Below are 27,783 nucleotides of genomic sequence, written 5' to 3' on the forward strand. Positions count from 1 at the left end.
TATCACTCAATCATGTAGTCATAACCAGCTCCAAGGAACACTCGGCTCGCCCTTGTGCATGTATTTTATCTGTCCAGCTCTTGTCTTATAAAACGGGGGAAGGAAATTCCAAGCTGTTTTCCATGGCCGGCCCCGAGTATTAATGTAGCAAAGGCTAGCAGCTGAGTATATTTATTTAACTTTTCACAAAGCAGCAGCCGGGACAGAGGTATGCGTGTGAAACGGACTTTAAAGGCATCAAAAATATTATTTCCCCTCAAACATAAATAAATAAACACCCAGAAGCCAGGTCCTCTTTGGAATGTAGTAATTCAGAATTTTTATGAATGACCGCTTTCATGCTTGGCCACGCCCCCCCCCCCTCCATCCCTCAGACCGCTCCAAGCCCCGCCCCCTCCAGCTCCTCGTCGGGATACCTTGGCCGAGCGCCTGCCTCCTAATTGGTTGAAGCAAGGTCCGGGGTGGGCGTGGCCACCATAAAAAGCACGGGGCTGATATAAAAACAAGCGTCAAACTTTGATCGATGAAAATGTACAAGTGATGGGGGAGATCCGGGCACCGTCCTGCATGTTGGATTTAATCTCATTGGACAAAAGCTATTGTTTCTGATCCGGTGGAGGATTTTTTTTTTCTGTGATATAAATTGTTTTTTTGTGTTTTTTTTTTTATACATCTTCCCTTCTTCTATGGGAATCAGCTGACAGCATGGGGATACTGCTATTTTTCGCCGTCTTGCAAGTGGGGACAGTCGGTTTGGTAAGTGCATGAAGGTTGTTTTCTGTCCACGTTGTTCTCCATGTAAACACGGAGGAATAAAGACTCACGTGGCCGGACTTGGGCTGCTGTCGTCCGGTTACATATGACCTATAATTTCCCGTCCACAGCCACGCTCTACAGTATTGCATGTCAAAATAATGTTCGAATGAGATCCTACCCACTAAGTGATAATTAACCTGCTTTACACTTAATTTCTCCTTTCATGAATAACTATTTGATTGCAATTTTTTGCAGAATCAGTGGTAATATTTGTTGACCACCAGAGGTTCTCTGGGGATGTCAAAGGGCGTCTTCAGCAAAATAGAAAATCAGGCTAGTTAAGGGTGCTCAGAAAACATACTGCAATATGTAAATACTCCACTACAAGTCCTGCACTGAAAATGTCACTCAAGTAAAAGTATACAATCATTTTTCTGCTTATGTTGATCAAGTGAAGCTGGATAGTTTTATTCTGTAATAACGCATTGTGTTTTATAAGATCATCATACGTTTTGTATATAAATCTGTAAAGTGGTACAGTAAAAAGTACACTTGAGCACTGTTTACTTTTAATCCACTTCTGCCCATTTTCACCTCCCTATCCACAGTTTAGACCCTCACTAATATCTAAATAAACTGATGAAACGTTTCTAGTATTTGAAGGGTTTCTTAACCCCCAAAAAACTAAACCAATTTACTCTTTCACAAAGTATATGCACATGTGCTTCCATCTCTATGTAGGTCCAAAATTACACTGCGGTAATATTACCCAACAGTAATACGATTGGAGATAAAAATACACTTAAGGCTAATATAAACTTGCTGTCCACTATAAGTGTTATGGGACTTTTAGTGAGGGGATGTTTCAAATACCAGGTTAATGCCGACAATGTAACTACTAAAATGGACAGCTATTGTCACCGCATTGTGTAATGTCATATCCTTCTCACCCACACGAGACTAACGAGAGACAGTTGAAGGCGGCACACCAGAACCTGGCCTGGGTTCAGACAGTGGCAGCAGAGTCAGGAAGGGATCCCTTTAGGTGATCTGACTGTGGACAGCCAGACTGGCAGCTCTCTGTGATCTAAATACCTGCTTGGAGTTGTTGGAATGACTCCGGTGTCTGTGTGTGTGTGTGTGTGTGTGTGTGTGTGTGTGTGTGTGTGTGTGTGTGTGTGTGTGTGTGTGTGTGTGTGTGTGTGTGTGTGTGTATATATAGCGAGAGAGGGGGTGAGAAACAAAAGATGGGATTGGGGAATGTGTGGGAGGGGGGTGGTTTTGGGGACAGAGAACGTACCTTTCATCCCAGCTTGCCCGGCGAATGCCAAGCGGAAGGCGACAGAGGGTCACAGATATCCCTGTGGGGCTCGGGACAGTGCTGGGTATTCAGCAAATGTTTAAGCCTTGCACACTTTGAGGAATTTCTGTGATCTGTGTAACATGAGTCAAACTATTGTCCTACCTAGTCCCAGGGCTTCCTCACGTGGAAATTGTACCCCATGAAGTCAGTTTGCCAACATTGAGGTTAACTAAAGAACTTGCTATGTCCCCTCCTGTAGGTGACTGCCGGCTGCCCGGTGATGTGCGAGTGTCCGGTGGGGCCTGCATCCTGTCCCCCAGGGGTCAGCTCGGTACCAGACGGTTGCGGCTGCTGCAAGGTGTGCGCTGCTCAGCTCAACCAGGATTGCCACGAGGGGCGGCCTTGTGACCACCACAAAGGCCTGGAGTGCAACTACGGCAACGATGTGGGCCGTACCCATGGCATCTGCAGGGGTGCGTAGCACAGAGGTGGTGGGAAGGCTGCAAGAGAGAGGGGTGAGGGGGAGGGAGGGTCAGACGCAGGGGGAGCTTTTGGGTTTAGATTGGGCGTCGGGTTTGGAGTTGAGCTTGGGGTTGAGCGAAGGAATGTGTAACTTCAGGGTGGGGAAGCTGGCTTCCGAGCCAAGCGGCTGGGGTTTCTCTTTGATAGGGGGATTCGGGTTTGAAGCCCGTGCCACGTTCAAAACAGAGCACCTTCATGAGCTGTGACTGAAACCCGGCCAACTCCGGGGATTTATATAAGTAGTTCAGTGTGTACACAAACTGCACAGCGGTATTTTTTATATGGGTGTTTATTTGGGGGTGTTTCTATATAAAGGGGGAGGTATCTGGGGTGTTGCATGGGGAGTCCCACTCGGGGGGCGAAGGGATAGGACGTTGTAAACAAGTCAAAATTCCTTTTGGATCTAAGAATAGAGCTTCATAAATCTGGAGATGTGTGTGTCTCTCCCTCTGTCTTCTGAGCAACTTCCTGTTTGTTCATCTTCCTGTCTCAAAACTTTTCAAGAATACTTGATATCTGAAAACATTTTTTTTTTTTTTTTTTTTTTTTACAAATTGCCCATCTTCTTCCTTTTCTCTCAGCAAAGGCCGAGGGCCGGTCATGCGAATACAACGGGCGGATTTATCAAAACGGTGAGAATTTCAACGCCGGCTGCAAGCACCAGTGCACCTGCATCGATGGAGCGGTGGGCTGCGTGCCCCTCTGCCCCAGCCACGTGCCCCTGGCGTCACCCTCCTGTCCCGCACCACAGCTGGTCAAGGTGCCGGGCCAGTGCTGCCTCACCATCGACTGCCACAAGGGCACCACCGTTGTGCCCCAGGTGCACCGCCGACCCCAGCCGCCGGCCTACCCGCCTTACCCCTTCATTCCATACCCGGCCTACCCCTTCCCGAAGCCTTACCCGAAGCCCTACCGGAAGTTGTACCCCTACAAACCCAAAAAGGAGAAGGACGCCCTGGGCAACGAGCTGGTGGAGGTTGGGCGCAAGTGGGACAAGCCACGTGGAAACAAGCACCTGGCAGGTAAGAGAGAGGGTGCCACCGTGTTGCCTCAGAGTGCCGTCTGTTTCCTCGACGCAGTAAAGCATCATGTTTATGTTTTAGCCATTTTAGCCCCCCTGACGCACAAACGGCCTCACTGTGAGCCTTTTCCTCTGCATCTACCGGTGTGTGTGTGTGTGTCAGCATTTATGTGAGGCTTGTTTTCCACTGGCTCCTTGCACACCAGAGGTGCTCTCACACAGCACATACCTCTGTCACCCAGCTTTCCCCTCTCTGTAATCGCCCTCTCTATGCGTCAGTGTTGCCTGTTCAGTGAATGAGGCTAGTGTACTTTGCATCTCCCGACCTCTCCTTTCCCCTCTCTCTACCACTGGCCCTTTCTCCTTCCCCCTGGCTTTACTTTTGTCGATCTCGCTCCTCTTTCTCCGACTCTCTGTGGTTTCGCATCGGCCATTGTCCTCTCACACATCCTCTGTTTTGTCTCTCGTAGCCTGGAGGCAGGTGGGAGATCAGTGTGTGGTCCAGACTACTTCCTGGTCCCAGTGCTCTCGGAGCTGTGGGATGGGCGTCTCCTCTCGGGTCACCAATGACAACGCCCGGTGTAAGCTGATCAAGGAGACGCGTCTATGCAACATCCGGCCCTGCAGCTCCATGTCTATCCCCGTCAAGGTTAGGAATTTGTGAGGGGGCTTTTTAAGATTCTGGTAAAGGGATAGATTGCGCCATGCTGAATAGATTCAGGAAAGGATTTTTCTTAAGGGGTCAGATTGGTATTAATATCACAACATGTATACAGACACCCGCCCCTGGATCAAGCTCTGATGTGGGAGCTCTGGTCCATTCGTTCTATTCACGGTTCTGTTGCTGTGTGGGGAAACTTCCTCAGCGGGAGACCATGGAGCCGATTTAGACCACGATTCCTCTGCTCATGCCTAATCCGTGATCAGCCCACTGCTTAAACGATTAGTTCCACATTTTGGGAAATACTCATATTCACTTTTTAGCGCAGAGTTTAATGAGAAGATTGTTACCACTCTCATATCTGTGTTGTAAAGATTAAGCTGCAGTCGGTTAGCTTAGCTTAGCACAACTAATTGAAACAGCTAGAAAGGTGACAGATATAGCCTACCTTCACCTCTAAGCAATGCTAATTAACACTGTATATCTTGTTAGTTCAAACCTAAATTGTAAAAATTACATTTCAACATTTTACAAGGGGGTTCACGTGCCAGTCTATTTCTTGGCCTGGGGCAGTGACTTCCGAGTCCCTTCTAGGTGCCTAGCAACTGCAGGTAGTAGTCCAGCACATAGCACACTTTAGTCACAATCTTTAGAAAGGCAATTATTTGCAAAAAATGTTTATTGTCCATTTGTTTTCAAATTAAATAGTCCCCTCCTTTGTCTGTGGGGGGTTGGAGCTCGCCCACGCCGAGCCTTCGACCCTGCTGCTGTCAGCTGCACTCGCTAGCTCTGAGCTAGCACTTGATTCGCCCACTATGTTGCTCTCTCACATTTCAAAATGCAACACCCTCAAAAACACTTCTCGCCATGTGGCTAATGGGTTGTTACGAACCTGTTCCTCCCAATGTTTGCAGAGCTGCTGTGGGTGTTAATGTGCATCAGTGTCAATCCTTCGCTATTGCTGTCATGTTCCTCTCTCAGGCGCTTTGTTTTGTTTTCTCTGTCTCTGTAATTAACTGCATTAACTTTGTTTTTCATGTCTAACAGTTTGAGTTAATGAGTCATTTAATTTTGCTCAGTGGTAGTTTCACTGGAATGATACCGGTTAATTAGTCCACCACTCTGGTTGAGACTGAATTACCTCAACAACTATGATTGCTGTGAATTTTTTGTAAACTCACTCAAAACTGAATCCACTCTTTCCGTCTCATGTTTTCCTTCCACAGAGAGGAAGGAAGTGCTCCCGCACCCACAAGGCCCCTGAGCCCCACCGCCTGTCCTACGCGGGCTGCAGGAGCACCCGCCTGTACAGACCCAACTACTGCGGAGTGTGCAGGGACGGCCGCTGCTGCTCGCCCCGCCGCACACGCACCGCCAGCGTGAGCTTTGCCTGCCCTGACGGCGAGCGCTTCAGCAGGTCCGTGATGTTCATCCAATCCTGCAAGTGCAGCGACGAGTGCAACCACCTCAACGAGGCCGCCATGCCTCCCCAGCGGTGGCTCTACGGAGACACGCACAAGTTCATCGACTAGCCGTATCACCCCATCCTCCCACCCCAACCTACATTCCTTCACAATAAAACAAGAGACATCAACTTCCCCCATAGTGGTCCCCATTATAGAATAGCTGTCCTTAGTGTATCTATAAGTAGACGCAAGCGAGCTAAACAAGTGGAATCGTCTTTTCTGAGAGATTATTTCAGGAGGAACGGGGAGGAGGAGAAGGAATTGGACGGGAGCAAAGTTACCAGCCCCTGCTTTAGTGTAGATAAAAAGTTGTTTCTGGCCTGGCCAGACTGCTACAGACTGTGACAAAAACATTATGCAAAAACGTGGACACAACCAGCCGCCATGTTGCTGCCATGCACCAAGACTGTCCCCTGAACTTTTGAGACTTTTGTTGGGGACGCTGGAGCAAGAGCTGACACACACACTGACGTAACTGTTGGTGTTTCTCTTGTTGGAGGCGTTGATTCACATCACAGTCACCAAGCAACAGGTCTGACTGGCCAATAAGAGAATTGGTCCGACGTTGGTTTGTAGCCAAATATAAAAACCTGCTGGAATCATGCAAATCTGCGCACTCCCAAAAACGCAGTATTGATAAACCAAATGAAATATCTCAGAGAAGACATGACAGCGAAAAATTGGGCTTGTGACGGTGGAAAATGGAGGAGCGTCTCAGATGTTCTTCCAAAAGCGGCCTGTGTCTTTTTATGGTATTTATTCACTGGTATTTATTGTTGAGACAGACCTGATGACACGGTGGCCTGCCACCAGGGAAGGGCGGAGCTGCTATGTTTGGAGCACCAGCTTGACTGAAATGGGGGGAGGGGGGTTTCTGGGGGTGGGACAAAACAGCTGAGAGCTGTCAGCAACGAAAGGACTCCCACAGATCTGGGGCTTGACCCCCTCTCCCAGGTTCTCATTGGAGGTCAGAGCTGTCAGAGAGCCGTATCTAATGATGGACGATGAAGGCTACGGTACAAGGAGGTATGTACTAGGAAAAGACCGAGTTGAACCTGACGGGTCGAGGCTTTGTACGCATTAGTGGGTAATATGTCAAAGGTTGTTTACACAGCTGGACTCATCCCATGCCTTGCCTCCGCGAGAAACTAAGACATTTAGCAAGCACCAGAGGAACAAGCTTGGGATTCTGGCGCCGAGACGTCGACCGCCTGATTCTGCGCAAATTACAATCCAGACTCATGACAGCGACAGCGAGAGATCAGCCACTCTCTGGTTCACTGTAAAAATAAAATTTTAAAACGGAGTGTGCTGAGGTAATCGTGTAATTTGTGACTTGCGGGCGAAGCCGCTCTGGCCCTGTAATCAAGCAGCATGCCAGTTCAATGAAACAAAACGATACGTCCATGCTTCTTCATGTTATTAGTGGCGTCTGTTGCTGAGGAATGCTGTCGACGGCCGGGTTGTCAGATGACGTCAACCGTCATGGGCAGAGAGGAACTTTACGGCTCTGATGACAGGGTCAAGGCTTCCGGGCGTCTTTGAAAACTTATTCCCAAGGACATTTTGGAGGAGAATTCTGAATTATTCTCATATTTTTTGGCCAAAGTCCTTTACTATGACTAAAGAGCCCAGGCATCTCACTAAACTGGGATTTAGGTTCAAGTTTGCGCACCTTACGACAGCCTGGATTCGAGACCTTTGATCTCATGGAACGGTAACACAGAGGGACTGATTTACTGAATACACTTTTTAAATGAGTAATTCTAAATCATTTGACTGTTGTATCATTTAAAAGATGTGTTGTCTTTTGTGCCAAAGTGGCTTAAACATTTTATTCAGTTTACTGTGAAAATGGAAAATATTAGGATTTTCTACCATCTTCACTCCAGTAGGCTTTTTTAAGCCTCAACTCTAACAGTGGTTAAAAAAAAAAAAGTTCGGTATTTGTTCGCTGTGTTGCCATTGCTATTTGCCTTTGTAGATGCTGTGGTTTTGGTACTGTATGTCTAGTTTTGTTTATGGAAACTATAGAGCAGCTATGTACAGATGCATCGTTACCTTCTTTGTAGTTCTATCTGCTGTATAAGGGCCAATCCTTTTACCGAGTTATACTGAAGTAGTCCATGTATAGTTTAGCACTGAACAAAGCGGGGTTCAGATCCTTTATGAGCGTTAAAGTGCCAATTTGAAAGCAGGATGATTGTATGTCTACTAGTGTACATTAACACCATCTGAAATAATAACGGCATGCTTTTCAAAGTCTCATAAAAAAATAAAAAATAAAAGACATGTTCATCTGTTCCTCATGAATATTTCTATTGGAAACTGGTTGCCTTGCATGCATAGCATTTTTAAGAGTTGGAATGATTTCATAATTTTGCATTTTTAATATAGACATTTTCCCTCACACACACACTGTTGAACATTTACCAAAGAGATACTTTAACCATCTACCCAGTTTAAATTAATCTCAAAAAGACTAAAGCGGTGCTGTGAGACTGTATGTACTTTGGTACATTGTGGGTTTGAACTAATTATCTACATGCTACTGTAAAAATCTTAGTTGCGATGCTAATGGCATTACCATGCAACATTTGCCAGTTAGCACTAACACAAAGCACAGTACAATTCTTATTATAGTTAGATGAAATATTTTTAAATCCTGAAAATACCAACAGATACACATTAAGTTACAATTAATTCTTTATAGGAGGCGCAAATTACAATCTTATCAAAATTGGCCAACGCACCACTAGGATTCTTAGTGACTTCATTTATTAGAGGCATTCAATTGGAAATTCAAAGAAAGAGCTGCCATGTGAGCTGAAAAATTACTTAATTGTCTCTACATGACTTTAGAGACCAACTGTCGCATTGGGGGGAAAGACGAAAAAAAACAAAAAAAAACAAAACACCAAACCTACTATACAAACTAGTTTTAACAATAAAAAAAAAAAAAAAAAAAAAAGGGCTAAAAACCACTTTTACATGTTCCTCAGAACTACTTTTCTACACGTTTCCCTGAAGCTCTGCTTGAGATTAAGTTGAATGAAAATGGGGTAGAGACAATAGCCTCACAAGAGACCACAACAGTAAAAATGGCATTTTATAAAAAGTTTTAATTCCATTAGGCAAAAATAAACAGAAACCCCCCCAAACAAACAGTAAAAGACAAATTAAAAATCGACCCCCCCCCCCCCCAAAACGTACAATAAAAATAAAGGTTTGGTGAACATTGGGAACGAGCAGAGCTTTTAAATCAACGGTGAAACACATGTACTTCCAAACACAAGATCCACGAAGAGGAGACTTCGGCTTGGCTGGAGGACTCATCTGGACTGCTCGACTAAACGGGGACAGAAAAAGTGTAAAAGATCAGCGAGGCGAGCAACAGCTGAGCATACCAACTTTTCAGCGACAGGTTAAACGTATGCGAGCAGTTTCCATTTTGAAGTGAGCCCCACAGTTACATGGCAGCACCAACTGCTGGCTCTAGTTGCCAAGATGACTCTAAAAGTTTATCTGTGGGGGCGCTCTTTAGCTGGGAAGATCTCACTGGATTAAACAGTTGTTTTGACTGTAAAGTGCTTTGAGCCTTTTTATCCCAAAATTACAATCATTCCAACAGGGCAGCCCATCAGGCCAACATTTCTGAGCATATCAACAATCACAGGCATTCGGAAACGCAAGGGCTTACTGTAAGAGGAGATGTCGATCTCATCTGGCAGCTCGGCCACGTTGACCTCGAAGCGGTCCTGCACATCGTTCAGAGTCTTGGCATCGGTCTCGTCCGACACAAAGGTTATAGCCAGGCCCTTTGTGCCAAACCTACCAGCACGAGCAACCTGACGGGTGCAGAGGAGGCCAGGAGTGAGTCAAACTCCAATGACAGGTCACAATAATGTAAATACATTACACAATGACAAAGCAACAGACATGCAGATTATGATTATGGTGATTTATGGCACTGCACATTGGTATTCAAAAACAGACTTTTTTCAAAGCCCATTTCCCAGAACCCAGAGATGCATAGAACAAACATTACGGGAAAAACACGCACAGCAATCTCCCCTCTGCAGTTCTCACCCTGTGCAAATAGGTGTCAGAATCTTCTGGCATGTCGTAGTTGAAGACGATGTTGACCCGCTCGATGTCCATCCCTCTGCCAAAGAGGTTGGTGGCCACCAGGATCCGCCTTTGGAAGTCCTTGAACTGCTGATATCGAGACAGCCTGTGGAGTAAGAAGGGGCAGAGCCCGAGAGAGAGTTATCAACACAGCTGCTGAGGGCATTACTGAACTTTGAAGGCAATGATATGTTGAGTTAACTGATGAGGCCTCATGCTCCATAAACATACTCAGCATTCAGAGCTCAATGGAGCATATGTTTATGACAGTGGGTATGTCAGTGGGGAGGGGTGAGTGTCAGTGTGTGCGCGAGTCTCGTCTCACCTCTCCTCCTGAGCCATTCCCCTGTGGATGGCGATGGCAGGGAAATTCTGTTCCACCAGAAGCTGGGCCAGAGCGACGCAGCGCTGGACTGACTTGACAAAGATCACCACCTAGAGGCAAAGCAAAATAATTTAAATAACACTGCCGGTGCAGCATGGAAACATGAAACCCTCTGACTTCTGATGGGATTCATTCAGACCCTGAAATTTGGGATTTTAAAATCCCAGTGGACTTTATCGCAGTGACTGAAGAGCTTTGAACAAATTGCTCTAGTTTTTTGCCACGAGATAGACATAAAAGTGGTTTAGATCTCTTCCTCTCAGTTTGATATAAGGATACAGCCAACTAGCCGAGCAACAACGAACGGGCTAAAAACAAGGAATTATCTTACCAGCCCATCTAAATGCTCGCTAATTTACATGTTCTATCTCGTTTCTTGTACAAGAATCTGAGTAAAAAGACCAGTTTGCGTTTTTATGAGATGTGTGTGCCTGGCTGTTTCTTGATTTGGACCAGTAACTTTCTGGAATGTCCACTATTTGGCTGGCAAATAACCCCAGTAAAACCATGCATTCTTTTTACAATGCTTTAAAAAAAAGTCCATGTTTGCATTTATTGGATCGTGATAATAAAAAGGCAGACAAAAAACAGGGAGGAAAAGAGACGACTGAACAAGCAATGTTGCGGATAAGTAACATGTGCTGAAACCATTTAGCTTCTAAGGTGCTCTGATATAAAGTGTTAGAATGTGTGTTTGTGGTTCGGGAGGCGATGGTGCGGGGATTGTGACTAAATTTAGTTTTCTTGTAAAGCAACATTTCCAGTTCTGCAATCTGTAGAAACCCTGGCAAATAGGTCACATTTAGTGATTTCTTAAATACTCCTTAAATATTTTGCTTACCTGGTTGAACTCCAACACGTCAAGCAGGTCAAAGAGCTTTCGGTTCTTCTCGCTGTCCTTCAGCTTGCTGTAGTATTGTTGCAGGCCGTGGAGTGTCAGTTTGGTCTCGTCGTCCACAAATACTTCCATGGGCTGCACAGAACAAAATGACAGAGGGCCAGTTAGGTCAACTTTTGCGTTACTATTTACATCAGCAAGTGGGACAAACATAAAGATACACAAGTAGTTTTCTTGCTGATACAACAGTGTGAAGTAGCAAAACTTCATCGATCACTTACATCCTGCATGAATTTGCGGCAGACTGGTCGAATCTCCTTGCTCAGAGTGGCGCTGAACATCATGACCTGCTTCTCGTGGGGTGTAATCTTGAAGATGTCCTGTACATCACGCCTCATGTCTGTTTCATAAATAGAGGTCAGATAAATGCAAATTAATACAGAATTAAATGGGGTGTTACCAGATGCCCTGAGGCAGACATAATTGAGCCAATATTCAACAACAAAAAATAAATAAATCACCTAGCTGCTCCAACATTTTGTCACACTCATCCAGGACAAAGTGCTTGACATTCTTCAGGGTGAGGGTCTTGTTACGGATGAGAGCGAGGATGCGGCCTGGTGTTCCGACCACAATGTGAGGGCAGTTCTTCTTCAAGACATCCTCGTCCTTCTTGATGGCCATGCCGCCAAAGAACACGGCCGCCTTTACCGAGGACATGTACTTGGAGAAACGCTCGTACTCTTTGCTGATTTGGAAGGCCAGCTCTCGCGTGTGGCACATGACTAATACAGACACCTGGGGGTATACGTAAAGAACGCAGATTCAGATACTTTGCATCTTGAACACAAAACCATGACAATGTTTCCTAAACTTAATCATTACAGAGAGCTAGTGTGTTGAACATGTGTACTGACCTGCCCATCAACAGGTTCAATCTGCTGCAGTGTGGCCAGCACAAACACGGCCGTCTTGCCCATACCAGATTTGGCCTGGCACAGGATGTCCATGCCCAGGATAGCTTGTGGGATGCATTCATGCTGGACTAAATACAAAAGAAGAAAAAAAAGAAAGAAAAATGTAAGCCAGTGTATTTTCTTTATCATTAGGACAACAAGATTTTCAAGCTATTGAACTGTGTGTTAGGACACAGGGCAGCCTAACTAGTATGGTTACATTTTATAGTTATGAGACACAAATACAAGTAGTTCAGGTAACTTGTATACAGTCAGGGCATGGTGTTGTATAAATCCCAGTAAATTGATGAAGAACCTCCACCAACAATAGCCCACGTGGACAAGCCCGTTTGCCAAATTTAACAAAGGGTTACAGACGACCACATGTCCCTCACCTTCAGATGGATGCTCAAAACCACAGTCGATAATGGCGCGGAGCAGCTCTGGTTTGAGCAGAAAATCTCTGAAGCCAGAGCTGTGGATGGAGACGTAGGAGCCCTTCACCTCTTTCTTGCCTGCAGGGGCTGCACTCTCTGGGGCTACTTGGGGCTCTTCATCATCTTCATAGTCGAGCAGCTCGTTATCAACATCATTCTCTGCCATTGTGTCTGTCTAAAACAGGGGAAAGAGAAAAGATGTTTGACTTAAATCGGTTCCTTAATCTCCTGCCATGGCTGAAAGCTTTCTGGTATTAGGTTTACTAGGGGGGCTGTTAACTGAGCCCAGCTGTTGTTGCCACTCTTTGTGCCGGGTTTCACTGCACGTTTAAAGTATGTTCAGATAAAATGTTTGTAAAAATGTGCGTTTGTGTTAATTATTCAATTGCAAGTTGCCATTGGTTTGTGTAAACTGTGGTACTAACACGCTCCCCTGAACACTAGCATTGTTGTGTTCGCCCCGCAAACCCCATAATAAGACGTAAGGCCATTGAATGAGCTATGCTAACTGATTTAGCAAAGGAGAGGGTCCACATTTAAATAATGTCTAAACTACAGTCTGTGCTCCGTGTGTAGACAGAAACTGCATTCTTACGCACACATCACATACAGATCTGGTCAAGCAAAGTCTCAGAGTTTATATTAGCCGAGGATATCAGATTAACCAAACCGGTTAGCATCTGAAACGTTTACAGCACTGCAAAGCTATTGTGTTGCATAACCATTGCTAACGTGGCAAGCTAACGCGCTACACGGCAGCAAATGTTTTGATTATGGACCGACTGCACCATTTATGCTCTTGTTCATTTAGTTATTAAAAAATGCCATTACGATGAATACAAAAAAAAAACTTCTTACTATGCACTCTGAAGATAATAAGCAAATAAGAGGGAGATTGGTGGGCGAGCGAAGCTAACCGATGCTAGTCTGCACAACGCTAGCTAGCTTAGTTGCGGATAGCTCCAAAACGCAAACAATGAAGGAAGCTATTTCTTTCCAGGCTAGCTACTTTGTGGTTTTATCGCTGATTAAAGCTGATTTTGGGACTCCCTGGACGGCAGGGGAAGTCTGAAGAAGTCTCTAGTTTGAACAATGAAATAGATATTGAATTCTTACCTTGTCGATGTTAGCTACGCGTCAACCAGAAGATCAAAACCGCATGTGGAGGCCTCAGTTGGTTTATACGAGTAACCGGATGTCCCGCCTACGCTGAAAGGCGCTGATGTGATTGGTGGATTCATACAACCGTCGACATGGGCGGCCAGTGATTGGACGAAAAGTGTGTCGCAGTCCATCTCAGTGTAAAAAAGCGGGATACAGCAATATGTATGGAAGACCACGGAAGTTAAATAGATATTAGATGAATACATACAGAATCAAATCAATATGATATTGATATCGTTGATATATATGTATTTAGCATGTATTGTGTATTCATATATATATTTTTTTTTCTGGCAAACCCAGCACTGTGACTATTTTGAATTGTACATGACAAGATGCCCCTTTAGTTTAAATTTAGTTATTATAGTTTATGTACATTTTTCTTTTTGTTTTATATGTATGCATGTATTTCATTTTTTAAAATCTATTTAATTGAATTTTGTTTATAAATTAATTTCCTTCTCTCCTCCTTCTGTTATGCCAAAAATGTAAATGCAAATATGATTGATATTTTTTGGGAAAAAATCCCATCAAGTGGTCACATTCAGAAACTGCAGCACAAAGTTAAATTTCTGCCTTACACCACAGTGCTATTTTTGGTAAAATTTTTTGTATTGTGCCAAACTTGTTATCAGGGTGATTATTGCAAACAACAGCAGAAACGTCAGAAAAAGTTAAAAGTCAAACTGCTCTTTATCAACACAATTATATTGTAATAATTGTGTTGATAAAGAGCAGTTTGACTTTTAACTTTTTCGGTGGGGAGACCATGACCTGCTAGAAATGGTCTTACCAGCGCCAGGTTGGACTTTTTACACTTTTCACAATAAAGTGACCAAATCAAAATAAATAAAAAATAAACATGTTTATTGTACATTAGTGGTTGCAGTTAGAAACAACTTCATACTCATCACTGGGAATAACACAGATATTTATATTGTGTATTATTATTATTTTGACATATTCATTTGTGTTTTTATTCTCATCTAAATACTAATTTGAATAGTTTCTGAATTAATAATATATGCTTTGTTATCAAACAACACAAACCTTTGTGCCATGTTATATTCAGAGAGATCCCTGCAAGAAATAATACCTTTGTGAATGCTTTTTCCCCACTTCATGTTAAACAACTATTTATCCATAATCATTATTCAACCCTACAATACACGCAGATGGTCTCCTCATCTATCTTAGGAAAAACAAGTTGTCTACAGTAGCCTAAGCGCTGCCAAGTTTACACAGCTTATTGCTTTGGAAATTTTTGAGTGCGTTATTGAATCTTCCTGCAAGCCTTTGGTTGACACTAATTTAGTTTAGTAATTAGTGTGGTATAAAAATCAATGTGCAGAATTTGTTCTATAAACTAATGTGTATTAACAATGGTTGTTAAAGCCTCTCATTAAAAGGACCAATAGGAAATCTACATTCTAATTACAGCTGGTAAACATTTTTGCCAAAAGCATTGCAAAAGCAAATCTTGCAAATCAGTGTTAGGACACTTATATCTGGGATTCCAGAGCAGAAGAGAAACTCCACTGTGCAGGAGAGAAGTATGGGAAACTGTCCGAATCTGGCCTTGAATGAACCTGTGATTGAGTACCAGAGGGGGCGCAAGAACGGCTCAGGAAGTCCCTGACTTGTGGAGGCAAAGAAAGAAACAGCCATTCCTCCACTAGGAGACCACCTCCGTGCAGCCCTGAGCAGCAGCCCAATTCAGCAGGCAGTTCCTCCAGACTGTTACTTCGCAAGTCCAACCTGCACAACCCACTTAAAGCTGCGATCCCTCTGGGTAAAGAGCTAAGAGAGTTGCGAGCCACATTGAGGATGTGCAGCTCCAAACAGCTACTGAACAGCTGAGGGGGGAGGCTCTCCACCCTGTTCCCACTGAGGTCCAGCTCTGTAAGCAGCTGCAGGGCCTTTACCTCTGCGGGCAACACCTCCAGCAGGTTACCAGCCAGCAGGAGCCTACGAAGGCGGCGGAGAGTGAAGAGTGCTGGGGGAAGGCTCTGAAGCTGGTTGTTGGATAGATCCAGGAGCTCAAGGCCTCGCAGCACCCCGACGCTGGCCGGCAGTGCCAGAACATGGTTGTAGCCGAGCCTGAGGCAAGAAAGACGCCGCAGTTGAGCCAGGCTAAGCAGTTCCTCCAGAGTCCTCAAGTTATTATGCTGCAGGTCGAGCTTCCGCAGGTTGGCGAGAGCCAGCAGGGCCGAGGGCAAACGCTCCAGCTGGCAGTCCTGCAGCAGCAGCTCGGTCAGATCGACCATGCGCTTCAGGCCTGTCAGCATGAGCAGCCTGGTGCCCTCGTTGTAGATCTCCAGCCTCGCCAAGCTGCCGGCCACCTCGCACAGCTCCCCGGGGATCCGCTGTATCGTGCCTCGGATCACAAGCACACGGAGGTGACGCAGCTGGCGGAGGCTCCCCAAAGCCCAGCCGCGGCCCACCCCACTGTCACTGCTCAGGCGGCCAGAGAGGTGGAGCTCGTGCAGGCTTCTGAGTGAGTAGACCCAGCTGGGGATCTCTGACGCCTGAGTAAAGGTGAGGTGGAGGACCTCCAGATGTTCCTGGAGGACTCTGAGTGCGCCGGGATCCATCGCTGCTCTGCAGTGATAGAGGTGGAGCTTCCTGTTGGGTGAATAAACAACAAAAGACTTGTGTACGTACATCACAGCGTTCTGCTTCTTAACAAAATAGCTAGATATAACTTTTGATTTGCATTATTTAAAGTGTGTGCAGCATGACTGCACCACTGTGAAACCCACCTGAGTGAGGTCATGTTGGCCACCTGCGCAGTAAACCTGGCCTCTGCGATGAGCTCCAGTTTGAGGACCTGGAGCTGGCTGAGGGTGTAGAGGGCCGGAGGGAGGCGAGGCAGGGCCACCAGCTGCAGTGTGGTGCAGCCCTCTGCGTCCACACTAGTCATGGCACGCAGCTTTGCCTCCCCCCAGCGCCTCTCCAAGCTTTCCTCCAGTAGCCTGCTCTCACTGACAGGTGACAAAAAAACAGACAGACGCTGGGCCAGCAGAGGGTCATACTGGTCCAACATGTGTAAAAGGAAAGCCAGGTCATTTCTCAGGTCAGGAACATCTCTCAAGGGGCAAAACTCCTTCAGTGAGTGGAAGGAATACTGCCGTAGTGAGCTAAGTAGGGCACAGACCAAAAAACAAACAGAATGAGAAATATATCACACAGTCGCCCAAAACACAGCTTTAAACTGTAATCCTATTATTAAGCCTCTGGAATGCTTTGAAGGCCCTTTGAACAATCAGCAAATTATTAATCAACCATTTTACATGTTTATTTTGTTCATACAATGCATCAAGTTATATATTCAAATGATTCAGAAATTCACATGTTCTAACCCCAGTTACTATAACATTTCTGCCAATAAGTGTCAAAAGCTCATCATCAAGTATGAAAATCAATGTGTCCAGAGTTGAAAGTCACAGCAATTAATTAAGGCATTCCCGAACACATGGAGCAACATTTGTATTCATTTCGAGTCATGTTTCGGGCCACCTTTCGCATGTAAGGTCATTATTTAGCTGTTCTTTAAGTTCTATTTTGGTCTCCTCCGACTCTATCAGGGTAATATCTGGCTCTCAAGCAGCTAAATGCTTCACTATGGCCACTAGCTAGTCGCTAACTTTGTCTTACATTTCGTTCTATGAAGGTATCGTGGGTATATCAGAGCTTAATTTTCTGAGCAGCTACTTGTTGCTGCAAACAAAGAACGTTGAGAGCTGTGAGAAAAAAAAAAAACAATGACCCAAAAGACACTAAAAAACTCTGCAGAGTTTAGGAAATTTGCAGAAATTAGTGCTAATGCTGTGTGGGTCCGTCATTGCAAGCTACCCCTTCAACATTACGTGTAGCGACTTTTATCGTTTGTTAATATATAGATATATTTATTAGTGCAGCAAGTTTTAATCATTATATACAGTTTATAGGGTATTTATACAATACACTAACCTGTGTAAAATCCAACCGAAGGTGTAAAAGTTCAACAGGCCGTACAGCCCCAGGAGGGTCAGGTAAGCCACCAGCAGTTTGCGTAGAAGGGAGGAGAGAACATGGATACACTCAAAGGTAGCGTAGCCCACCAAGGCCTGCTCCTCAGGGTGACAGGTGTGGGTGAATGAGAGGGAGCTGAGAAGAGGGATGGAGTAACTCAAGATCAGAGTCACCATCAGCAATTTGAATATGGTCTGAGCCAAATAGACCTGAATAGATGAAAAGGAAATTTAATGAACAAATTGACATCGGTCTATCAAGCCTGACTAAACATCGACTTGTGTTGTGAGTTTAAACTCCTGCATTTTTAAAAGTCGAGTGTGTAGGATGTTGGCGCCATCTAGTGGCAAGGTTGCAGATCGCAACCAACTGAAACACCTCTCATGTTCCAAGTGTGTAGCTGACACTAAAACACTAAAACGTTATTTGCCATATCTAGAGCCAGAGTTGGATTTGAGCGTTTTGGGCTATTGTAGAAACAATGCAACATTCTTATTTTAAGGTGATTATACACGAAGAAAACATACTTGAATATTGTATTCCATTTCTGCCAATAGATTCCCCCTAAATGCTACACACCGGACCTTTAAAACATTGGCTAGTTAACACGAGAGCATCATCTGGTTGTCCTATACATCACATCGTTAAACATTTTTGGACTATAAAAAACTAACCATCCAGTAACTCTAACAGACAAAAGACAAAGTAGATGATATTATGCATACATCCTCTATACTAGAGGATCTCTCACCTTATAGATGACATCTGAGCTTTCGCAGTGCGAGCGAAATTTCCTCACCCTTTCAAACAGCGCCCTGGCCTGTTCCCCATCACTTTTATCCAGACTCATGACTTGCCGGGGGCTGTCAACCATGACGTGCTTGGAGGAAGGAAAGTGCACCTGGGACCCGAGGGATATAGATGACATGGCAGAGTTGCATGAGAGTGTTGAGGGGCACGGGGAGGGAGGGGTGGCAAAGGACACACTATCCGACCTCTTCAAAAGCGGGCTGTCCATGCCCGAGTCCATGCTTGTTCGTCTTGTGCGGGTTACTGCGGGTGAAGATGAAACATAAGAGAGAGGAGGCTGAGGTGGTCGTCTCTCCTCCACCACCGTCACCACCTCCTTCTCCTGGACGATCTCCTGCCGGGCGGCATGAGACAGGGCCTGCGATGTCCAGGGTGACTCGCAGCACTTTGCCAGGATGGCCAGGAAGTGCTCTATGCGGGCGGAGGTGTGGGGGAAGTGGAGCCAGAAGGAGCCGCTGGCTACCAGCAATAGAGACTGCAACATGGCCATGTACGGGAAGAAGCGGGAGCAAAAAGGCAAAGCCTCATGGTAGCACACCTAGACAGATAGAAGATAGACACTTAAAACCTACAAGTGATTTTTTTGTCCACTTGGGGGTGTTACCACAAAATAGCATATTATAAATCATAAACCTTTGAGCAAATATGTTAGCAAACAGTCACTAATTTACACTTTAAGGCAATACGGAGCAACTTTATAATTTATTTGGAGCTGGTTCTGACCACCTGGTGAAGTTAAGTCCAATGGTCACTCTCTTTAAGCTCTGTTTTTGGTCTCTACCAACTTCTGGAGGGAATGGCTAGCTCTTAGCAGCTAAATGCTTCAGTAGCTAGCTGCTAATTTTATCTATGTGCTGTTTAGTGCAGGGCTGGTAGCATTCAGTTTGATTTAAGAGATTCGTTGCTGTAAACAGTCGCCTAAAACGTCACTAGAACTGATATTAAAAATATTAAAGTAGCGTGTCAGAAATCCAAAACAACGAGCTAAAAGTTGCTAAAACTGTCTAAAGAGCTAAGGGGAACTGCAATGTCTGGTGATAATTCTCTCTGGGTTCATCATTATGAACAAATCCTTTCACATTCAAGTAGTTATTTGATCCATTGTTGATTAAAAACAATATTCATTATTGCTGTTTCAAGGGACTTAACAGTCAATCATTTTAATCGATCATTTTTCACCTCTTCTGTTGCATCATTTTCAATGACTCACGCTAGTATTACAGTACCTGGCTAATGTAAACGTACTGCTGGTAGGCCAGATGTGTGCGTCGACCCCGGCCTGTAGAGTGAAGATATTTGCTGACGTTGCGTGGAACATGAGTTGGGGGCTTTGAAGATGGAGTCGATGCTTCCCTGCTAGTTGAGGGACTGTGATTCCTGGTGTTCGCAGTGATAACTGGATCCAAGGGAATGCACACCACTCTATCCCTGGACAGCTGCTCAGTGCAAGCCAGGACAGATGCCATCAGCATCAGGACCACCAGGTAGTCCATGAAGACCTCCCACCAGGGCTTCAACAGTTTACACCGATTCTGATGCTGGTTCAGAGGCGCCAGCTCCGACAGGGAAAACATGGCGTCCTCTGGGCACCACAGGGATGACTGAAAGAATAATTGTGACATGGTGAGGAAAGACCTGGGCTACTCACTGAAACTGTTTTAGTTTTTGGTAACAGCAATTGAACTACAGTATGTGACCAGGGCCTGATCCAGGAGCATCCTGATCAGGTCACATAATAAGAGGATCCTGCCCTAAAAACATTGCTTCTAAATCAGCTTCTTGTTATGAACATTGTGGTCCTACATGAATCTGAGGAGTTTTGTTTATTTCAAATGAGAGATTTCTGTGTTTTCTGAAAAGCTGATATATGCTTGCATTGATCAGGATTTTGCAATATTTGAATCACAATGTGTTGTTAGCTGTGTTGTTGTTTACTTATGTTGTAAATCAAATCTAATCAAACCACACACACACAGTCCTGATCAAAAAGTTTTTGAATGTTACACTTTTAATAAGTAATGGTAAGGGAGTTTATTTTCCAACAAAAAACTGTGATTTTTGCATTTTTTGTTATGAATATTTACTTTTACATAGAACAGTAAATACATATTGAGCCTATTTAAAAATAAACATTACATCATCTTCTAGCTTTCATATTAGCTATCAAAGTTGGATCTTTAAAAAAAAAAAATCAGTGTATGCAAATTAAAAATAAACTAAATAAAATAGTCAAACACAATTTCCATTGTAGGCCAACATCTTTTAAGTGTACATTATTATCAAAAAGACAAATCACAACAGAATAGTTCTTGGATTAACTTTAACATACCTGGGTAAATAACTTGTTCTTTTTTCCCCTCTCTCCACTCCACAGCCCAGAGCCGCTTTACACAAACTCCATTCCGGCGCTGTCTGGTTCTGCCGTGAAACTTACAACAAACTCCTCCTCAGCTGGCCAACACACAGCTTTTCAACCATTGCCATGGCAGCGGAGAATATGTGGCTCAAAAATCTAATTCAACACTAGAAGCCCAAGTCCCACCCGGGGATGCCTTTACTTTAACTCCTTCAGAACTGACTCTGAGGAAAACGTCAGAGGAATATTAGACCCAAATTACAGTCAAAAGAAAATACTGATTATTAGACAAATATATTATAAATAGCTAAATTGAAAATACTATCTATAAAGAATGTCCCCTTTCAGAGTTTCAGCCGGCAGGTTGATAAGAATTTGACATGACCTTCTTTATAACAACTTTTGTTGGGTAGTTTAATCTCTAACATTTTGTCCTATTTTTTAAACTCACTAAATTTGGATAAAAACTGCACTGGCTTCTTTTCATGAACCCTAAATGTTTGACAGCATTGTACTCAGCATTATCCAGCAGGGGCTGCTGAAGTTACTGTACTGTGAGTTAAACTTAACAGCAGCATTTCTCTCCGCAAAGCTTATAGAAGTATGATGCCCGGGTAGCATTGTTATAAAGCAGTTATCGTGTGTGTGTGTGTGTGTGTGTGTGTGTGTGTGTGTGTGTGTGTGTGTGTGTGTGTGTGTGTGTGTGTGTGTGTGTGTGTGTGTGTGTGTGTGTGTGTGTGTGTGTGTGTGTGTGTGTGTGTGTGTAAATGTACAGGCAGGTTATATGTAACAAAGGGTGCTGTTTCCTTTGTATTTGGGTCAAGAAGAATCTGGAGCAAAGACTCAAACTGTCAATGAACCACATTGTGATCTGCTCTACACAGCTGGTGTGTGTATTTTCTGTGTGTCTGTACTGTATCTGCAAGTGTAAAAATGTGTATGTGTGTGTGTTTTACTCATCTTGTGGGGACATAAATCTGATTACACATTCACCTGGTGGGGACTCGCTTTGCTTTTGTGGACCAAATGGGGACCAAATGTTTGTCTCCATAATGTAAATCGGTACAATTAAGGGTGCAGAATTGGTTTAATGTTAGGTTAAGGTCAGGATTAGGTTGAGGTAAGGAAAGAAGAAAATAATGTGGCGTGGTAATAGCAGCAGTGAGTGAGTGGCATTTATTGTTGCCACAAAGAAGACGAGGTATGAAGATGTAACTTTGAGGGACATTGACAACTTCTTAGATAACATAATATTACCATCTAGGCCTACTGTTACAATCAAAGTCAAGTGTGTTATTGAAACTTGTTAAAGCTAAAATAAGCATTGCAATCTTCAGTATCTGATAAACAGCAACAGACTGACTGCATTCAGTTTTGTTGACACACATGTGACAAAAAGTCACATGTGTGTCTCTCATTCCCCATGTTTGTATGAAGGCATTCACATGGCTTCGAAGTGTCCTGATGTACTCAAGCAGAGTGGTGCTTTGAGCTAAATGCTAACTTTAGCATACCAACATGCTCTCAATGACCATGGTGTTAAGCAGGTACATTGTTTTCCATGTTCACCCTCTTCGTTTAGCATGGTAGCATGCTAACTTGCTTACATTTGCTTATTAGCACAAAACACAAATTACAACTGAGGCTGAAAGGAATGACGCTAGTTTTGCGGGTAATTAGTCATAATGTCTTGGACAAATTTAAACTTTGACCTGATGATGTCACTGGATAAAAGTTAACACATTTCCTCCTGAGGGGAACATGAATATGTGAACCAAATTTCATGGCATTCATCAAATAGTTGTCAAGAATTTTCACACAAAACATTGATCAAGTCAGACACCGACAAATACATTGACATCTTTAATTCAAATCAATCAAAAAGGCATTTTCTGTGAATTAAAAAAAAGCTCCTTCAATCACTATATTCTTTAACCTTAATTAGTAAATGTTTTGGCCACTTGGGGGCATTGCGACAAACTGAAAACACAAAAAACTGACTCTCTAGCAGTTAGCAAAGCGTTGTCTATTAACCAAGCTTCAACCTCCAGCGCTGAGAAATGAAGCCAACGCAAAGTGCCAAAAACTGCAGTTCGCTCCAAAAGCAACTCCATCCCCATGGACCAAATGCCCAACTTTAAAGCAGAAATAAACGTGTACAGCCTAGTTCAAAAATGGTTTTGGTCTCTATAGTGCTGATTGGCTCTGATAACTGTTTGGGTGGGGAATTAAAAAAGGCTGACTTGCGCATCAACTAAACATGGTAAACAACATCATACTTTACTGAAAAGTCCGTTTGGTTTGGTTTTAAGAGGACATTGAGGTTCCATGATCTCACAGTAAAAGAAACTGATGGAGCTTCTTTTTTTTTCTAAATCTCTTTCAGGGAAATATGGCGTTAAAATTAGACTGCAGGGCTGTGGTGTGGCAAGCTCTACATTACAAGGGCCGATATCTACACCCTCGGTTTCAGAGTTCTGCTGCGAAAAGGCCTGCGGCTTCACACCTCTACATTTGCAACACACACAAACACAGTAACAGGCCTTGACACACTGACACAACCATGCCCATAGGCAGGGATGTTTTGGGTGGGGTCGTGTTATGTGACAGGATTCACACGTTCCAGTCATGAAAAAAAACAGCACAAGCTTACAACAGACCTCTGCACATCAAATGGCTAATAACTTAAACACAACCAGCATGACACACATAATGTTTCCTAACTGGTTTGTGCAAAAAAATCAGTAATATGCAGAAGAAATGCTGACTGAAAGTTAACACTGACTGAAAAGACTAAACAAGTTTCAGATAAACAAATTTTATTTTGCCAGCATATTTAAGGATTTTGGAGAGGGAAGCAAGATTGAAATTCTTCCGAAGATGAGGTTGTTTGGATCTGTAATTGGCTTTTTTTAAGTAAATGATATGACTATACTGTGATGAAACACATCAATTCTGGTGTTAATGGTCACATTTATCACCAAATTTATAAAAGATGGCATTTCATGGTTGAAAATTGCGCAAAACTCATTCAACATTCTGAGATAGAGTCAACTATTCGGGACAAATCTACATCATGAAACAAAACAATGTTAACACCATCTAATCAGACCCACCTCCTCGCCTCTCCACACGACGTCTATCATTTATACTTTTTCAGTAACCACTGTGTAGCATTACAATAAGATAAGATAAGATAATCCTTTATTAGTCTTGCAGCGGGGAGATTTACAAATCACATCACAGCTCAAGCCTCTTATCTCCTTTCTGTGGATTGGAAATTAAGCTATCAACAAATTACAACATCTGGTGAATCAGAAGTTGTTTTATTTTTATTTTATATTTTATTTTAGTTATTGAGGATTTTAAAAGTTTTTTTTACTTATTTATTATTCTTTACTGTGTGATTACTTATTTACTTATCTATAATACTTGTTTTGATCTTGTACTTTTTTAACTTATTCCTCTTGCTTGCACTATCCTCTCTGCTGCTGTAATCCTGCAGATTTCCCCGCTGTGGGACTAATAAAGGATTATCTTATCTTATCTTTTCTTATCTGTGTTGATGAGTGAATATCTTATATATTTTTTATGATAATGTTACACTGATTAACAGAGAATGAGCAGAATAGTGGGCTGGTGGCCAGCACAAGCTGTGTCTCCCCGCCGCTAGGAGACCAAAATTATGATTTAGACTTAGACCTGGGGGTGAAGTGGCACTTTAATATTCAAAACATAAGCCAACGTACAACATGAGCATGAATAATTTCATAGGACAATATTTACTCTGCTGTGGTAATACTGAGGTAAACAATAGAAGTAGGCCTAGTTCAATTTACAAAGCAATCTTTTTTGAATATAAATCGAAAATACAATACTTTAAGTGGCCAATAAAGTGTGTTTCTGAATTTGAGCCATTGAACCACTTAATTTGATACATTGAACCACTTTACACTGACTTTTTCTCTTGTGCCACCATTAAGTTTACATTTTTAGAACTTCAATGAATTGAAAACTTTCAGCTAGCACCACCATCATCATACAACTGTATGATCAAATACCTGTAAAACTGGTGTCAATCCCACAGCTGTACTTTGTGTTTTGTTAGCTAATTAGCAAATGTTAGCATGTTAACATGCTAAACAAACTATGGTGAACGTGGTGAAAATACCGTACATGCATACCTGCTAAACATCAGTATGTTGTCATTTTGTTCATGTTAGCATGCTGACGTTGGCATTTAGCTCAAATCTACGCTGTGCCTAAGTAGCCTGCAGCCGTACAGAGCTGCTAGCATGTAGACTCTCTTTTTACTCCCACTGCTACTGTCATGCTGAGTATCACAATAAGAGTGGGCTTACTGTTGTATACAGTCATCCATTTATTGATTATTTCGGCTTGTGGTTATACATTTAGGCTCTTTCTATACCACCACCATGGATTTTGCAGACGTGGGCAGTGGATTTCTTGGGTACCATGTCACTCTAGTGTTCCCACACCCTCTTACCTCTGTCACCCTGCATTATGATACACATCTCAAAAAGGTGGCTGTGTGTGTGTGGGAGTGGGGATGCCCATCAGTTGACCGAATTTGAGTAGACGTCATCGCTGTCATCATCATCTTCATCATCATTATTACTTCCTTGGAAGGTGATTGCAGTTCTGGTTTTAATCTGAATCTGTGATGTTTTCAATCTGTCAGCAATTGATTGAAAAGAGTAGGAGGATGTGATAAGCCGTAACATAGAAAGAAAAAATACCTAAGCAACATACTAGTTTCCTGTTTAGTGGGAGGCTGTGTTGATAGTGTTGTGGCTTCACTCATGAACATGGCCCTTTGATATAGTGTGATATTGAGAGAAAAGGTACAGTCCACAGTTCCCAGGGCTAAAGTGGATGTAGATTTGTTGTTTGTACATCATGTACTAAAAAGCAATTCCTCTGTTTCCTCTTATCACTGACTCTATTATATCATAAACTGTATATATATATATATTGATTTAAACATTTAACAGATTACCAGCATCAAAATCTCACTAAACTCTCAGACTTTTCTCCTCTCTTTTCTCCTTTCCTTCCTCTAATGAGGAAAATACAGCCCTGCACTGTCCTTAACCTTTGTTCTTTTTTGCCAACCAGAGTTAGAGAAAGTTGAAAAGTTGTGAGGAAATGAGTGTAAAATGGGTGGGTGGGGGCGAATTGGTGAAAGCAAGATAGAGAAGCTGTTGGCCGTGAGAAAGTGGCACAGCGCTCCTTCTGTCAACCACTGTAAGCCACCAGCCGCAGCAGCAACACAGATAAACACCAAAGAGCTGAGACTGCGGCCTGACAATCTGAAGCTTCTCCTTCCGTGATCACTTGATCTGATGATGTCATTTAATGTAGGCTACTACAAAACACCTACTCTATTTGTTCAGGAGTTTATTGAGAAAGAACACAAATGAGTACAAAAATAGGTATACTAATATCAGTCATGTGAAAGATGTGCTATGTGTCTTAAAATATAATACAATAATTGATCCTGCTTCTGTGTTATAATTGTATCTGTGAATGTGTTCTCTCAGTTGTTGCCGTGTTTAATCATGTTCTATTATGTTCTACTAACATGCCTTGCAATAGATTATAGGGGTACTCTCCAGCGAATATATTGTTTCACTTGATCTTTACCTGATGACATTATCAGGATTATTTTTGTCAGACTTAAGAAAGTTTTCTCCAGAACCAGAGAAGACATTATACTGTTGTGAAACTGTTTTCACAGTCTGAGCAGTGCTACTCATGATGTGTTAACGTATCTTAAAGCGACACTATGTGACCTTTGCTGAACAGCAGCCACGGTGGCCTCAACTGAAAATTACAGGATGTCTGTAAATGTTAAAACATAGTAGAACAGGTAAAATAAGAGTAAATTGACTCAGTAACTCTGTTATTCTGTTATACATCAATATCTATCAAAAGTTCACAAACAATAGCTAACTTTAGAAACCCTAAGCTACTGGTCATATCAGACCAAATTCAGTTGTAGCAGCAACACTTTTGAGAGAATTGAATTAAGCAAGGTTGCATGTCTTTGCTTATGAATTATAACTTTTAATTTTCTTTAAAAGAAAGAATGTTTTGTGTCTTCTTTCCAAAGCTACAGTCTCATTTTAACGTGTAAAAAAGTGGCCTCTTTAAGGAGATAGTGTTGTTAGACACCAGTTCCCTTTTTTTATTACTGGTTTAGAAGCAAAAGTTTTTATAATTTACATGATAGTATTTGTTTTCAAGTACTAAAAATAAAATCTTGTACCCAATCATTTGGTCAATATAATTAATGTTAGAACCAATTTTGAAAAGAAAATGTAATTTTGATTGTTGGTTGAATGACTGCTGGCAGCTTTCCTCTTCACAAAAACGTTTAATGGGAGGATTTCTTAAATGTTAAAATTCAAAAGAAAAAGGAAATATAGTGAAGTACAGTTCATTCATGTATATATTTAACAGGTAAGTCATTTCACACATATACCACATTCCTCCCAAGTGATATACCATACAAAGTCAGGTTTAAAGACTCATAACATGGTAAGTGAACACAAGACTCAAAGCAATAGGAAAAATAACTTTTTATTCATCACACCAGCTTCCCCCCCTCATCCTCCCAGAGTTTCAGGTTCCTAGAAAGGCAGTTTGGGGGATCAAGAAGCCCCTGAACCCCTCAAAACAAATGAGGCAGAAACCCACCGAACCCACCAGCCCGTCTCAGCTCCCTGCACCACTCTCGTCTGCTCTCCCTGACAGCCCCTGGCAGAAGGCTGCAAGCCCCCCACCACAACAACCACAGTGCTCTGACATTCCTCCCTTCATGCACATCAAAGTGAACTCAGCTCCATTTTTGCGCTGCTGACACCAGGAGTCAAATGAGATGTTTGCAAAAATACAGCCACATTGAGAAATGCTTTGGTTTCTGCTCATATGTGGCCCTTG

General features: G+C 43.0%; 3 protein-coding genes across 3 annotated transcripts; 1 reads left to right on the forward strand and 2 right to left on the reverse strand.

Moving 5' to 3' along the window:
- Positions 1-520: 520 nt before the first annotated feature.
- si:ch211-106h11.3 (CCN family member 1) lies at positions 521-7,455 on the forward strand. Its single transcript, XM_054607478.1, has 5 exons — positions 521-756; positions 2,319-2,532; positions 3,163-3,603; positions 4,073-4,251; positions 5,490-7,455. The coding sequence occupies exons 1-5, from the start codon at positions 706-708 to the stop codon at positions 5,793-5,795; spliced, it is 1,191 nt and encodes a 396-aa protein (XP_054463453.1). The 5' UTR covers positions 521-705; the 3' UTR covers positions 5,796-7,455.
- A 967-nt stretch (positions 7,456-8,422) lies between these two features.
- ddx39ab (DEAD (Asp-Glu-Ala-Asp) box polypeptide 39Ab) lies at positions 8,423-13,696 on the reverse strand. Its single transcript, XM_054607136.1, has 10 exons — positions 13,590-13,696; positions 12,432-12,648; positions 11,998-12,125; positions 11,602-11,878; positions 11,362-11,480; positions 11,084-11,215; positions 10,183-10,292; positions 9,819-9,963; positions 9,430-9,577; positions 8,423-9,078 (listed from the first exon to the last, which is right to left on the reverse strand). Exons 2-10 carry the CDS (start codon positions 12,637-12,639, stop codon positions 9,062-9,064), a joined length of 1,284 nt encoding a protein of 427 aa, XP_054463111.1. The 5' UTR covers positions 12,640-12,648; positions 13,590-13,696; the 3' UTR covers positions 8,423-9,061.
- Positions 13,697-15,139: 1,443 nt separating this feature from the next.
- On the reverse strand, positions 15,140-20,035 carry si:ch211-106h11.1 (volume-regulated anion channel subunit LRRC8D). Its single transcript, XM_054608302.1, has 5 exons — positions 19,688-20,035; positions 18,403-18,999; positions 17,610-17,860; positions 16,400-16,777; positions 15,140-16,262 (listed from the first exon to the last, which is right to left on the reverse strand). The coding sequence occupies exons 1-5, from the start codon at positions 20,033-20,035 to the stop codon at positions 15,140-15,142; spliced, it is 2,697 nt and encodes an 898-aa protein (XP_054464277.1).
- Between the last annotated feature and the right edge of the window lie 7,748 nt (positions 20,036-27,783).

The sequence above is a fragment of the Anoplopoma fimbria genome, chromosome 11 (genome assembly GCF_027596085.1).
Source record: "Anoplopoma fimbria isolate UVic2021 breed Golden Eagle Sablefish chromosome 11, Afim_UVic_2022, whole genome shotgun sequence".
NCBI lineage: Eukaryota > Metazoa > Chordata > Actinopteri > Perciformes > Anoplopomatidae > Anoplopoma > Anoplopoma fimbria.